The sequence below is a fragment of the Dama dama genome, chromosome 8 (genome assembly GCF_033118175.1).
Source record: "Dama dama isolate Ldn47 chromosome 8, ASM3311817v1, whole genome shotgun sequence".
Taxonomy (NCBI): domain Eukaryota; kingdom Metazoa; phylum Chordata; class Mammalia; order Artiodactyla; family Cervidae; genus Dama; species Dama dama.
In genome coordinates, this window is record NC_083688.1 from 33,197,005 (window position 1) to 33,210,456 (window position 13,452).

Consider the following 13,452-nt stretch of genomic DNA (forward strand, 5'->3'; position numbering starts at 1 on the left):
GTCTCTACTCCATACCTAAGTATTGATTTTTCATCTAACATTGTCTTAGATGAGTAGATTCACCTCAAGTCAACACATTCATATATTTGTCTTTGCCAGAATAACACTGCCCATTTATCTAAATCTATTTGCCAAAAAAATTGCTTGTCTTTCATTAATTTTAGAATGAGAGAAACCTGCAGAGAGATTTGCTTTCTATTAAGTTTCTCCACTGTGCATAAATTCATGCTACAAAATTACAAAATAACAGTTTTCTTTGGGGAATTTTCAAATACTGAAATTCCTCTACTAAGAGTACACTGGGGCTTCCAGGTGGAACTAGTGGTAAAGAATTTGGCTGCCAATGCAGGAGACATAAGAGACGTGGGTTCAATCCCTGGGTTGGGAGGATCCCCTAGAGAAGGAAATGGTAACCTGCTCCAGTATTGTTACCTGGAAAATTCCATGGACAGAGAAGCCTGGCAGGCTACAGTCCATGAGGCTCTTTTTTCCTCTAGGTTTTTCTACAATTTTACTATTATTTCAGAAATCAGCTTACTCTCATGGGGGAAGATTTCCACAAACCATATGACTTTCAAAATACATAAGGAAGCAAATGAAAGTCCAAGTGAAAAGAACTGGGCTTCTCTGATAGTTCAGTTGGTAAAGAATCCGCCTGCAATGCAGAAAACCCCGGTTCAATTCCTGGGTCAGGAAGATCCCCTGGAGAAGGGAAAGGCCCCAGTCTAGTATTCTTGGGCTTCCCTTGCAGCTCAGCTGGTAAAGAATCCTCCTGCAATGCAGGAGACCTGGGTTCCTGCAGGTAGCAAATGTTAAGTAGCAAATTAACAACCTCCTGCACAACCCCCTCATCCCACTCTTGATGGTGAAGTACAGTTGTGAGTGTTCTGCTCATCTGTTCAATTAAGTTGCTTGTGAAGCCTTTCACGTTCTTTCCAACTAGAATTTAAATATAATTCAGTTCTCCAGAACTAAAGCTCTGGTGCATTAACCACCATCCACATAGTGGAATTCAAGCCTTATTTTCATTTAGTCCAAAATAGAAAAAAAAAGTCATTAAAAAAATAACATACTCAGCTGCTTGTTTATAGTGCTTCAAATCTTTCTTCAAAATTTTGTTCTCATTTTCTAAAAGCATGTTCTGGGTGTAGACATCTGGAACAATCCCACCATCTCTAAGTTCAGTTACTCCCTTCTGTATTAACTCATACCTAGGGTAAAATCAAACAAAAGACTTCATATTGTTTCTTTCTAATAAATTGGTTTAACTTATGTACATTTCAAAAAGTTAAGTGTAAGGGAATATTTATAGTAATAAGTGGCAATGTTACTTTTTAAACTAAAATGTCAATATTCATAATATATTTTTAAAATGAAATGCTAAGTATTAATACCATCATGGTGCATAAAATATAACTTAACAACTCCTATGCTCCAGGCACTAGTCCAGACAAAAGTGAAATTAACAAAAATGTCTAAGCCTCTACCTATCTAATGGAGTTTCTATTCTAGTATGGATGGTGACACATTCTATGAATTAAAGCAAGATAAGAAAAACAGACCCGAAAGTAGAAAGTGACGTGCTATTTTATCTAAGGCGGCCAGAGAAAGTATAACTGACCATTTGATCAGGGACCTGAAGGAAAAGAGACACTAAGCTGTGTGGACATGTAGGGGAGAAGCACTCTTGGCTGACAAAAAAACATGTGTAAAGGCCCTGAGATAAGGAGGTGTCTGACATGTACAATGTAAAGCAAAAAGTCAGTACATCTGGAGTATCGGGAAATGGAGCCAACTAAGTGAGCAGGAAAGAGAGTGGTGAGAAACAAGTCAGGAAAGACAGCAGGGAGCCAGAAACAGGAATGTGGTTTTACTCTGAATCAGACCAAAGTCATTGGAAGACTTTGAGAGACAAGAGACGCTGAACATATTTACGTTTAGTAAGGATTAATCTAGTGTCTCACTGAAGAAACTGACTCTAGAGCATAAAAAGGAGAAGCAGAGAACCTGCTGTGAGAGTCCAGGAGAGAGATCGTCAGATTACACAAAAGCTGGCAGCAGGAGATTGTGAGAAATGGGTCCCTTCTGGACATGCTGTGAAGATGGAGCCAACAGAATTCGCTTACAGATCAGATATGATATTTTAGTTAAAAAAGAAAATCAAGGATGACTCCAAGGTTTTTGGATGAGCCACAGACAAACATTTAGTGAAATGGGAACAAATGCAGTAGGAATTTGGTGTTTAGAGAAATCAAGGAACTGTTTTTATCCATGTTAAATGCACTATGTCTGCTAGGCAATTAAGTGAAAATTAACATTGTAAGTACACATCAAAAGTTAAGGGAAAAGTCAGGACATGAAATTTAAATCTGGGATAGATCAGTAAATAGATACACCAAAATTGGATAAAGGCCAGTTAGGAAGCAACTGTAAAGTGAAAAGTAAAAAAGTTCTAAGGCTGTTTTTAGGTTGGGAAGAGAGGAAACACTACCAAACAGAGACTAAGAAAGAGAGGGGTCAGTGAAGCAGTGAAAGAACAGGAGAGTACTGTGACTGAGGGATCAAATGAAGAAAGTGCTGCAAGAAGTAAGAAATGAATAACTGTAACATATGATACAAGGAGAATGAATAGGAACAATACTAAGGATCAACCACTGAATTTGCCAATGTAGTCACTGAAAAAGGTTCAGTAGATTCATGGAGGGGCTTCCCTGGTGGCTCAGATGATAAAGAATCTGCCTGCAATGGGGGAAAACTTGGTTCCATTCCCGGGTTGGGAAGATCCCCTGGAGAAGGGACTAGCAACCCACTGCAGTATCCCTGCCTGGAGAATTTGATGGACAGAGGAGTCTTGTGAGCCAGAGTCCATGGAGTCGCAAAGAGTTGGACACAATTGAGTGACGACTAAGACACACACACACACACACACACACACACACACACAAATATAGTCACGGAGATGAAAGTGAAACTAGAGTAGGAATGAGAGAGCAGGAAATGAGGAAGTGGCAGCAAACTCTTTCAAGGAGATAGACCTTAAAAGCAGAGCCTAGGAAATCAGGATGAACCTGAAGAGAAAGGAGAGTCAAGGGTATTCTGTCTTCTCCTACGTTTTTAATACTTGACATACTATTGTACATCGTATGCTCATGGCAGTGATTCAGCAGAGAGGGAAATCTTTTACAGTGCGGGGAGGGAGGGGACAGCTGCAGGAGTCATGTACTGAGGAGGCGAGAGCATCCAGTAGAGGAGAGCTGGCCTCAGGGACAGTGTCTACGGCTCAGCCAGGCAACGAGAGAAGGAGAATGCTGAAATCAGAGGCAGTGGGTTGGTAGAAAGGAAACAAGACCTGTGGAACTTCTATTTTCTCAGTGAAATACGAAGGTGCATCAGAAGATCATTTATAAATCAGTTAATAATTTGTTTTAATCATTATATGTAGCAATTAATAGTTAAAGAAAAAACCAGAGCATAGAAAAAACATTTCAAGTAATAGTTATTAACCAAAATTCCCTACAAACCTTGCTATAGATGAGCTAAATATAAGTTTAAAATATTTAATTTTCAGCATTTTCATATATACATCTTAGCTTTATTAATATATTACACATTAGTAGTCATATGTTTTGTGCTATGTGTTATATATCTTGAAGTTGCTCAGTCGTGTCCAATTCTTTTCGACCCCATGGACTGTTAGCCTACCAGGCTCCTCAGTCCATGGAATTTTCCAGGCAAGAGTACTGGAGTGAGTTGCCATTTCCTTCTGCAGGAGCTCTTCCCAACCCAGGGATCGAACCCAGGTCTCCCACATTACAGGCAGATGCTTTACTGTCTGAGCCACCAGGGAATATATCTTATCTGGATATATATCTTATCTGAAACCAAAAAAGAGCAAGAGAACCCTGCTTAATATACAAAACAACTGAATCAAGATCAAGTGATATTTGGGCTTCCTTGGTGGCTCAAATGGCAAAGAATCTACCTTCAACAGAGGAGACCTGGATTTAATCGCTGAGTCTGGAAGATCCCCTGGAGAAGGGAATTGCTACCCACTCCAGTATTCTTGCCTGGAGAACTCCATGGACAGAGAAGCCTGGTAGACTACAGTTCACTATTTGCCAAAACTTACCAAACAACATATATCATTTAATCATAAAATCACTTTTCTATCCGTATTTGGAAGGTGGTTTATACTTATATCAGAAGAGAAGACATAAGGACTGACTGAAGTATTGGACCATAAGGATTTTCTGACCATAAAATTGGCTGAGGGGTGGGATGGGGAGGGAGGTGAGAAGGAGGTTCAGGATGGGAGACATATGTACATCCATGGCTGATTCATGTCAATGTATGGCAAAAAACCACTACAATATTGTAAAGTAATTAGCCTCCAATTATTATTTTTTAAATTGCCTTTCAGCCACTGGCTTTATTTAATGCAGAAAAAAATCACTAAAGAAAGAAAATCAAGTCCCTGTTTTACAAAAAAAACATTTGGCTGTAAAGGGAAAAAGAGTTGGAGTGAGTTTGAGGTAATAGAGAAGGTAGAGGCAAGAATGTACATTGTGGGTAAGTGAGCCCTGACCTTGTTACCAGCCAGCAGAACAGTCCAGAGAGGAAAGGAGATGGCTGACATGTGCTCAGTCAGGGTAAATAAAATGCACTACCATATTAACACTTTAATTTTGCCCCCAGGGAAATAATCGTTATTCACAGAGCACTTCTAAATGGTCATAAAAATATTACTGACTAAACCCACAGTATAGACTTTTCGTGGTTCATGAATATTTTATATATATATATATATATATATATATATATATATATACACACACACACACACATATACATATATCTATATAGATACATGTATAATATTTTTTTGTGTAAAGGGCCATAAAATAAACATTTAGAATTTGGGGGGAAAAGAAAAGCTTTCAGGGCCATATGGTCTCTGTTGTGACTAACTTTGCTGTTATACATAGTAGTATGAAAGCAACCACAGACAAACAGATAATACCTAAAAGATAGGTCATGGCTGTGCTTCAGCAAAATTTTATTTACCAAAACAGGAGGCAGGTGAGATTTGGCCCCAGGGTCTTAGTTGCTGACCCCAGATTTAATGGACTTAACGTAATTACTGTTTGAATAATGAAAAAACATAAATCAAATTCTACTGCCCAGGTGTTTTGGGTTTTGGAGTTTTGTTTGTTTGCTTTTTGTGGGTTTATTTTACAAATCAACAAGAGGGAAACCTTGTTTCATCACCTATTCTAAGATTAAATGAATTTATAGAAATGATAAATTACAAGTGTTCGTCCCCATAATAAGAAATTATAAAAATAATATACATGGCAATCCACTCCAGTATTCTTGCCTGGACAATCCCCATGGACAGAGGAGCCTGGCAGGCTACAGTCCATGGGGTCACAAAGAGTCAGACACAACTGAGTTACTAAGCACACATTCCCATAGCCTCACTATGCATTATAAATAAAGGTTTCTGATCAAAGTAAAACATATTTTATTTGAAATAAAAATATCCAATACAGTATAATCTCATTACAAATAATTTGCAATCTCATTACAAACTGGCAGCTAGGGATCAGAATAAAATTAGTTGAACCACAGTATTACTAAACCCAAATAATGAAGAGATATTTATACAAATTTTACTTTAAAATCATAATATTACAATAAATGATATGCTTACTTAGGGTTTCTATAAACCTTAATATTATTTCACTTTTCTGAAATTTCATCTCAATTCAAATTGCTAAATCTAAAAGGATAATATGGCAACAAATACCTAATTAAGAGTATACTTTGTTTCAGATTTCTCCAAGGGAATCATTTCATACTTTGTTGAAACAAGTAAGCACTACATATCCTAAACCCATATCTTTAGAAGAAAAATAGGAAACTGAACTACATTAATCATTTCATTAGTAATGCAAATTAATCACCTATCTACTCTTACAAAAATATATTCTCTAATACATTTGTAATTATTTTATAGGGACATTATTATAAAAATCAGTCACACAATTTCTAGATTTACTAAGAAGAGTATTATTTTTCTACCATCAAACCTGATCTTTTTTTTAAACTCTATTAGTGAAAAATGGCTCTCCTCATTAAATTTATTAACACTAGACATGCAATTTAAAGTAATGAAACTGATTACTTCTATATGAATGGTCTCTGTAGATTCGAACAAAAACAGCAAAATATAAAAATTAAATCAAATTAGTAGAAATTAATAAATTGTGCCTTATATTTAAAATTATTATAGGATTGAACTCCAAAACACCATAAACAACTTTATATATATTATTCCTTCTTTCTATAATATGCAATGACTTTTAAAAAAACAAAACATTTATTATCCAATTATTTAATAATATTTTTTTAAAGAATGCTAGGAGGCCAAAAACATGCCTGATAACAATATCGCTATAGCGAAGGAATAAAGACAGTATGCCTGCTGATTTTCATAACAATAAGTCATTAAAATTTTCAGTTATAACAAGAAAGCCTTGTGTCGATATCATCTGACAATGCAATTTCACTTAATTATAAATGAAGGGACATTTATAGAAAAAGAATCAGTTGTGTGAGTAAAGAAAAGCAGGGCATTACATTCTAAGCAAAACAAGCAAAGTAGTACTGGTAGCAGGATGTGTCTTACAGAGGAAACAATACTCTTGTAATTATGTAAAAGATACTTTTTAAACATTTCATTAAGTAGCCCTGGATTATATAACTCCAAGAGATGTTCCATTTACTTGATTCTTGAGAATCACTTAAATTTGAGTATTTAGAAGAGAGATTTAATTTAAAACTTCTTTGAAACTGATATCCTGACTGTGTATGTGTTTGTGCTGTGGTTTCAGTGGCAGTGATGGAAAAAGCTTCTATCCAGCTCTTTCATTTTACATAAGCTGAGTCACTCAAAGTCTTTTGAGATGATTAAAAGTATACATGTTAAATAATGTTAGTATTTCTAGAAAACTATTTATCTACTTAATTATTTACCATTCAGACTGAAAGCAATCAAGAGTTCTGGTCATTCCCATTTTGATCAGGAAATTGCAAAGAAAGTCTTCTATTGCTTCAGGTACTGTATGCTTTGGAGAAAAGACTGTTTTCTGCTCCTAAAATTTAAAAGTGATATTATGTATTTAAAAATTTTCAAAGCTTTAATTGTACAGCTAGGCCTTACATTCATTCATTCATTCACTTTTTAAACAATTTTGTTGAATATTACATCCAGGAACTATTTTAATCACTAGGGATAAAGCAGTGATGAAAACAGATAAGACTCAGTCCTTATAACTAATAATCAAGTGAATGTGACAGAAAATGAGTAACTAAATTAAAAATATACAGTATCGCCAATGATACTAAGTGCCTGGTGGTAAAAGCAGAAGGTTGAAGTGAGGGAAAGCCACCTATAGATCAGATACATGTGTGGAGCTGGTCTGCTATGTACGTAGCAATGATGCAGAAAGATTACATTGAGCAAGTGACATGTAAACATATATCTAGAGAAGAGGTGTTCCAGTTATAGCATCAGCAAGTACAAAGGCAGCATGACTGTGATTGGACTGTCCAAGAAACAATAAGGAGCTCAGCTTGCCCTAACAATAGTACATAACACACTCAAAAAAAGAAAAAAAGTATGGATTGCTTAATTCTTTTACTTATCATTATAAAAAGAAATGTGGTTTTGGTACCTTGATTTTTAGAAACACTATGGAAGAAATTATGCACAAATGAGCACCCTTGTACTCCTATTTCATAATGGAAATAAATAACTCTATCAACTAGATCAGGGGTGAGTTAACTTTTCTCATAAGTAAAGTTTACTAGAACCCCACCAGGTCCACATGTTTACATATTTGATAGTATTTCTGAATAAATATACAGGAAAATATCTTAGAATAAAATTCTTTGAGAACTATTGATAAATATGTTAAACAGTATAGTAGCTTTCAGCTAATTAGCCTCCCACAAACACTATTTCAGAGAAATATCTCATATTCTTAGAGGAGATGGAAAGATGATGTCAGAAAATTTAACAATCACATGATTTAGGAACCTTGCTAATGTCATCTTTAAAGATCAAAATTATAATTTTATAAAAATTATATTATTATAGAATTATGGCCAAAAAAATGACCTTTGAGACTGCACCTCCAACACTAGCTAAACAAAAAACCAAAAACCAAAACAGCTAAAGAATTACCCCCCACAAATGGCAATAATATGCTAAAAAGAAGGCTCATGCTGTAGAGGTGAAAACCCAGCTTGAATGTAAGTAGACCTTTTTTCATAAAATTACATACAAATATTTCTAATATGTGTGTATGTGTGTCTATTCTTATTTCTACTTACATGTATACTTAGAAAAAAGACTTCAGTTTCAAGAAACAATTGACATATTCATTATAGATTAATAACATTTCCTATCTTCTTAATTTTTTCCATTAATCACTTTAAATATAATAAAACTATATTTTATTTCAGAGTTTAGAACCATTATACCTATCAAGGAAACTGATATTGTATAGAACAGAAAGTTCAAAGTTTATGAAATAAAACATGTATCAATTCTCAAATATATATAGTTTTATATATATATATAAAATACATATTACCAAGGTTTAAAGAAAATTAAAAGAATTAATTTAAATGTCAACTCTTCAATAAATTATCCTTGTTAATTTTTAACAAATAAAGCTATTTACATTACTTCCAAATTTCAACTTTTTAATAATTTCAAATATATTCAACATCCTAGTAGTAATGTTGATGTTTTATTTTCAAACTTTAATAAAAATTCTGAAAGTCCTCATTGAATTGGGACTACTGCTATCCTCTAACATAGAAGAAAATGTATGCTGATCATAAACAGATGTAATAAAATCATAACAAAAGGAAGCTGGTTTCATAAACAATAAATATTCTTAAAACAGAAAGCCCATGGCACAACTCAAAGTTAGTTTTTGAAGACAAAATACTATAAAAACAAAAACCAAATTATAAATATAAAACTGGGATGCTTATCACAATATAAATCCATATATAATTTTAAATGCCTAAAGGAAATTTTTGTGAATTTTCTACATAGTAATATTTCTCTAAAGAGCTCAAAAAAACAGATAAAAACTTAAAAGACCATCAATCAGCTATAAATATGTCATAAATCTAGAAAGTTAACTCCTGCAAAGTTAGGAGTTTGAGTTAGCTTTTGAGAAATTGATGAGAGAATTACTGATATTTAGTTCAGAAGATATAACAGCTATGACGTTGAATTTATTCCCCAATTGCCCTTCTTGGATTTATCTTTGGATTTAAAAACAACTTCTAGCATAATAACAGACACAAAAATACAATTATATTTTGGGTCATAATTTTTTCATTCAATGAGTCATTTATCCATTCATTCATTTATTTAACTGCTATACACTGAGTCCCTACTATGTGTCAATCACTGTGTTAGACATCTTTGCTATCAGGTACCACTATAAATGAGTAGTACATAAAGTATTTTTTTAATGCTCCTCAACTTAATGATGAAGCTTCCCTGATAAATCAGTTGATAGAGAATCCACCTGCAATGCAGAAGACCCATGTTCGATTCCTGGGCCGGGAAGATCCACTGGAGAAGGGATAGGCTACCCACTCCAATATTCTTGGGCTTCCCTTGTGGCTCAGCTGGTAAAGAATCCACCTGTAATGTGGGAGACCTGGGTTTGATCCCTGGGTAGGGAAGATCCCCTTGAGAAAGGAAAGGCTACCCATTCCAGTATTCTGGCTTAGAGAATTCCATGGATTGACATGACTGAGTGACTTTCACTCACTAACTTAATGATGTAAAAAGCAAGAAGGAAGATGATGAGCAATACATATTATGCAACTGATATGTTTATCCACTGCTCATCATTCAAAATTTTAAAATTTACCTATAAATTACTGCATGGAGATATCTAACATACTAATAAAGTCTGTGTAGCAGACTTCACTTTATGTCTACCTAGAAGGAACTATGGGGCTCCCCTGGTATTTCAGCAGTAAAGACTCTGCCAACAACGCAGTAGACCCGGGTTGGATCCCTGTGTCAAGAAGATCCCCTGTAGAAGAAATAGCAACCCACTGCAGTATTCTTGCCTGGAGAATCCCATGGACAGAGAAGCCTGGCAGGCTGCAGTCCATAGCATCGCAGAGTTGGACATGACTGAAGTGAGTAAGCAGCAGCAGCAAGAGAAGGAACTATATCCATAGGATACATTACAGAATAGAGTTTACTATAAGCTAAAGCCCTCCACTTAGAATATAATTACTCCTGGATTCAAGAAATTCTGCTCTTCAGCATTTTTCAATTTTGAATGGACAGATATGTTGGAAAGGAGTTACTGGATTTCTCAGCTGAGGAAATCTACAAAATACAGGACTGACACAGGGCAGAATATGCAGTGAAGTCTATCCCATATTATTTTGCACTAAGGAAGCCAAATCAGCACCTAAATAAGAGTATAATAATTTCCTCCACATTTCACAGGAAGGTTTCATTTTTGAGGAAAAGCCATCTTCTTAATTAGTACTAGCATGACTTTAGTATTAATTAGCATTAGTAGCACTTTACAAATATTTTTCTATCATCATTAAATTACTGTCAATTTTAATTGAATTTTCAATTTTACAGTAAAGCTATCATTCTATGTACTGTTAATTGGTGGTATTATAATTAGAAAGCATCCACCATGTTCTCTAGCGAAATGAGTTCATAGGCCTCATAAGAAAAAAAAAACATAATATATCAAGCATTCCCTGTGATCCAAATACTTCCATAAAAAACAAAAAAGACACAGATGCCTACAAAATAGACTGCAGCACATGTATACAATAACAAACTCTGTGCAAGTGTTGAAAATCCTTGTTAAACCTCACTGAGCTTAAAGACAGTTCTGAAAGAAAGTGTCACTTGTTGCAAAGTCATGCAAAAGTGACCACCATGTGGAAAGTGATGATGCAAGGCAGAGTAAATACCATTATGTACTAAAAGTAAAGGTTTGATGATAAAGAAATAGAAATGAAAAGGACATTAGGTGATAGAGCTGCATCTAGTAAGTGAAGAACTTATAGCTTAAATGACTTTCAAAACTTCACATGGAAAAGATCTTTGTTAAACTGTAGGCCATGGTTGTGTTCAAAATTCTCACCAAAATCTGGGTATCTGCAGCCTGTTCTTGGACCATCTGAACTGCTTTCGCTAGATCTTCTTCACCTTCTGGAATGCTATAATTGTCATCTGGTATCTAAATCACAGAGAAAGATAAGGATAGAAAGAGTTAGAGGAATATAAAATACCTTATTTCATTTTAGATAATAAATTTTCCTCACAAAACAAATGATCAAATAAATACACTTTATGTAAGACACTGTGTCATTCTGAAGACCTATGAAAAATTAACAACTAACAAGTAGGGAGCCCTCTGATTTCCTTATAAACATCACTCAGTGTTACTTCTAATAACTTGATATTAGCTATGGGCAATTTCTTTTATCTGTACTGGCAAATGTAGTCTAACAACTCTACTGAAAAAAAAAAAATCTGCTAAAAAAAAAAGCTAGGCCTTCTAAATGCTACCAACCTTTCCTCATTGCAGATTTTCTCCACCATTACTTTCCATTTGTTGTTTAGTCACTAAACCATGTCTGACTCTGTGATCCCATGGACTGTAGCCATAACTACTAGCAACTGCAAATCTCTAGTAAATTAAGTCTAATATTTTTTTTTTTAAGTCTGAATGTTAAGCTCTTGGAAGAATGCAATTGACTCTATGACATTAATGAAAGTAAACACTTATTGCATGCTTCTTACGTGTTGATCACAGCTTTAAGCCTGTTACATTTATTAATGTATTTCATGTGGTGTGTATTAATATTAACTCCACTTTTCCAGTAGTAAAATGTCTCCTGCTTGCCCAGGCCACAACTTCCAGGCTTGCTTCCACAGTTTCCTTTACAGCTTCTGTCATCTTAGAGTGACTCTGTCCTCATAGTCTCAGATGTAATGATAGGTTCCATTGGAACAATGAATTAAAGGAAAGGTCTGAGGCAGTAACTATTAGATGGAGGTATAGCTAAGTTGAAAGGAAGCACAGGATCTATGCTCCGCGAAGGTAGTAGGAATCTGGGAAACCCTGCCAAGGGCAGAGTGGATGACAGGGAACACCTGCTAGACAGACATGACAGACTTTAGTATGGATCCATAAGGAAGGTGATGAGAGGCTGACTCTGAAAACAATTAACAGGGAAATCAAAAGAGCCAGATGTGTTAACCTATCTAAATTTTTAAATACAATTTTCAGATCTCATTCTAACTATGTGATTAGCTACATTCACTTGAAAACGTGGTATCACTGAGAAAAAAAGTTTAATGAAAAATAAAATGAATATTTCACAGGAATGACAGTAATGAATTTACAAAAAAAATACATAAAATGAACAAATTACCTCTTCATATTCATAATCATCTTCAGATGCTTCAGTTATAGTGACCTCTAAATATACCGTTAAGTTTGAATCTCAAAATATATGGAATAAAATTAGTACATTTAAAAACTGATGTAACCTTAAAATAGTTATTAGATTTAAATATCTTACCAAGTTAGTAAATACATGTAAATTATGTTTTTAATTTCTCTTCTTCATAAAGCTCACAATTATAGAAGTTTTAAAACAAAATATTTAAATTGTTGTCTTAAATTACTATTTGACACAATCCAAACTCATGAAAAGTTTTATTTTTAGTCTATGTGAAAATTAAAGTCACTCAGTCTTGTCCAACTCTTTGCGACCCCATGGACTGCACAGTCCATGGAATTCTCCAGGTAAGAATACTGGAGTGGGTAGCCTGTCCCTTCTCCAGGGGATCTTCCCAACCCAGGGATCAAACCCAGGTCTCCTGCATTGCAGGTGGATTCTTTACCAGCTGAGCCACTGTCTAATAATTTCCAACTCTATTCTAAAAAGGCTTCTAAAAATGTACATAGTATCAGAGTATCATAAACTAGAAAGAAATAAAAATGGACAGGAAAACTATGACAATAAATTTTTCAAACAAATCTCAAACCACACTGAATTTTCCAGTATTTCTGAGTCCTTCACAATGACTTTTTATTGGGATTAAACAAAGCACTTCCCTGGAAGGTCAGTTGGTAAAGACCCACCTGTGGTGCAGGAGACCCCAGCTCCTTTCCTGGTTCAGGAAGATCCACTGGAGAAGGGATAGGATACCCATTCCAATATCCTTGGGCCTCCCTGTGGCTCAGCTGGTAAAGAATCCACCTGCAATGTGGGAGACTTAGGTTCCATCCCTGGATTGGGAAGATTCCCCTGGAGAAGAGAAAGGCTACCCACTCCAGTATTCTGGCCTGGAGA

At 35.0% G+C, this 13,452-nt stretch overlaps 1 protein-coding gene across 4 annotated transcripts in view; it reads right to left on the bottom strand.

Moving 5' to 3' along the window:
- The window catches only part of SPAG16 (sperm associated antigen 16), a 989,423-nt gene that overhangs the window by 956,367 nt on the left and 19,604 nt on the right, over positions 1–13,452 (bottom strand). For all 4 annotated transcript variants that reach the window (XM_061148815.1, XM_061148817.1, XM_061148816.1 and 1 more), the window contains exons 2-5: positions 12,526–12,572; positions 11,229–11,324; positions 7,039–7,157; positions 1,074–1,211 (exon numbers count right to left, since the gene is read on the bottom strand). In XM_061148815.1, coding sequence (XP_061004798.1) covers positions 1,074–1,211; positions 7,039–7,157; positions 11,229–11,324; positions 12,526–12,572 — 400 coding nt within the window. The remainder of the gene's footprint in view (positions 1–1,073; positions 1,212–7,038; positions 7,158–11,228; positions 11,325–12,525; positions 12,573–13,452) is intronic.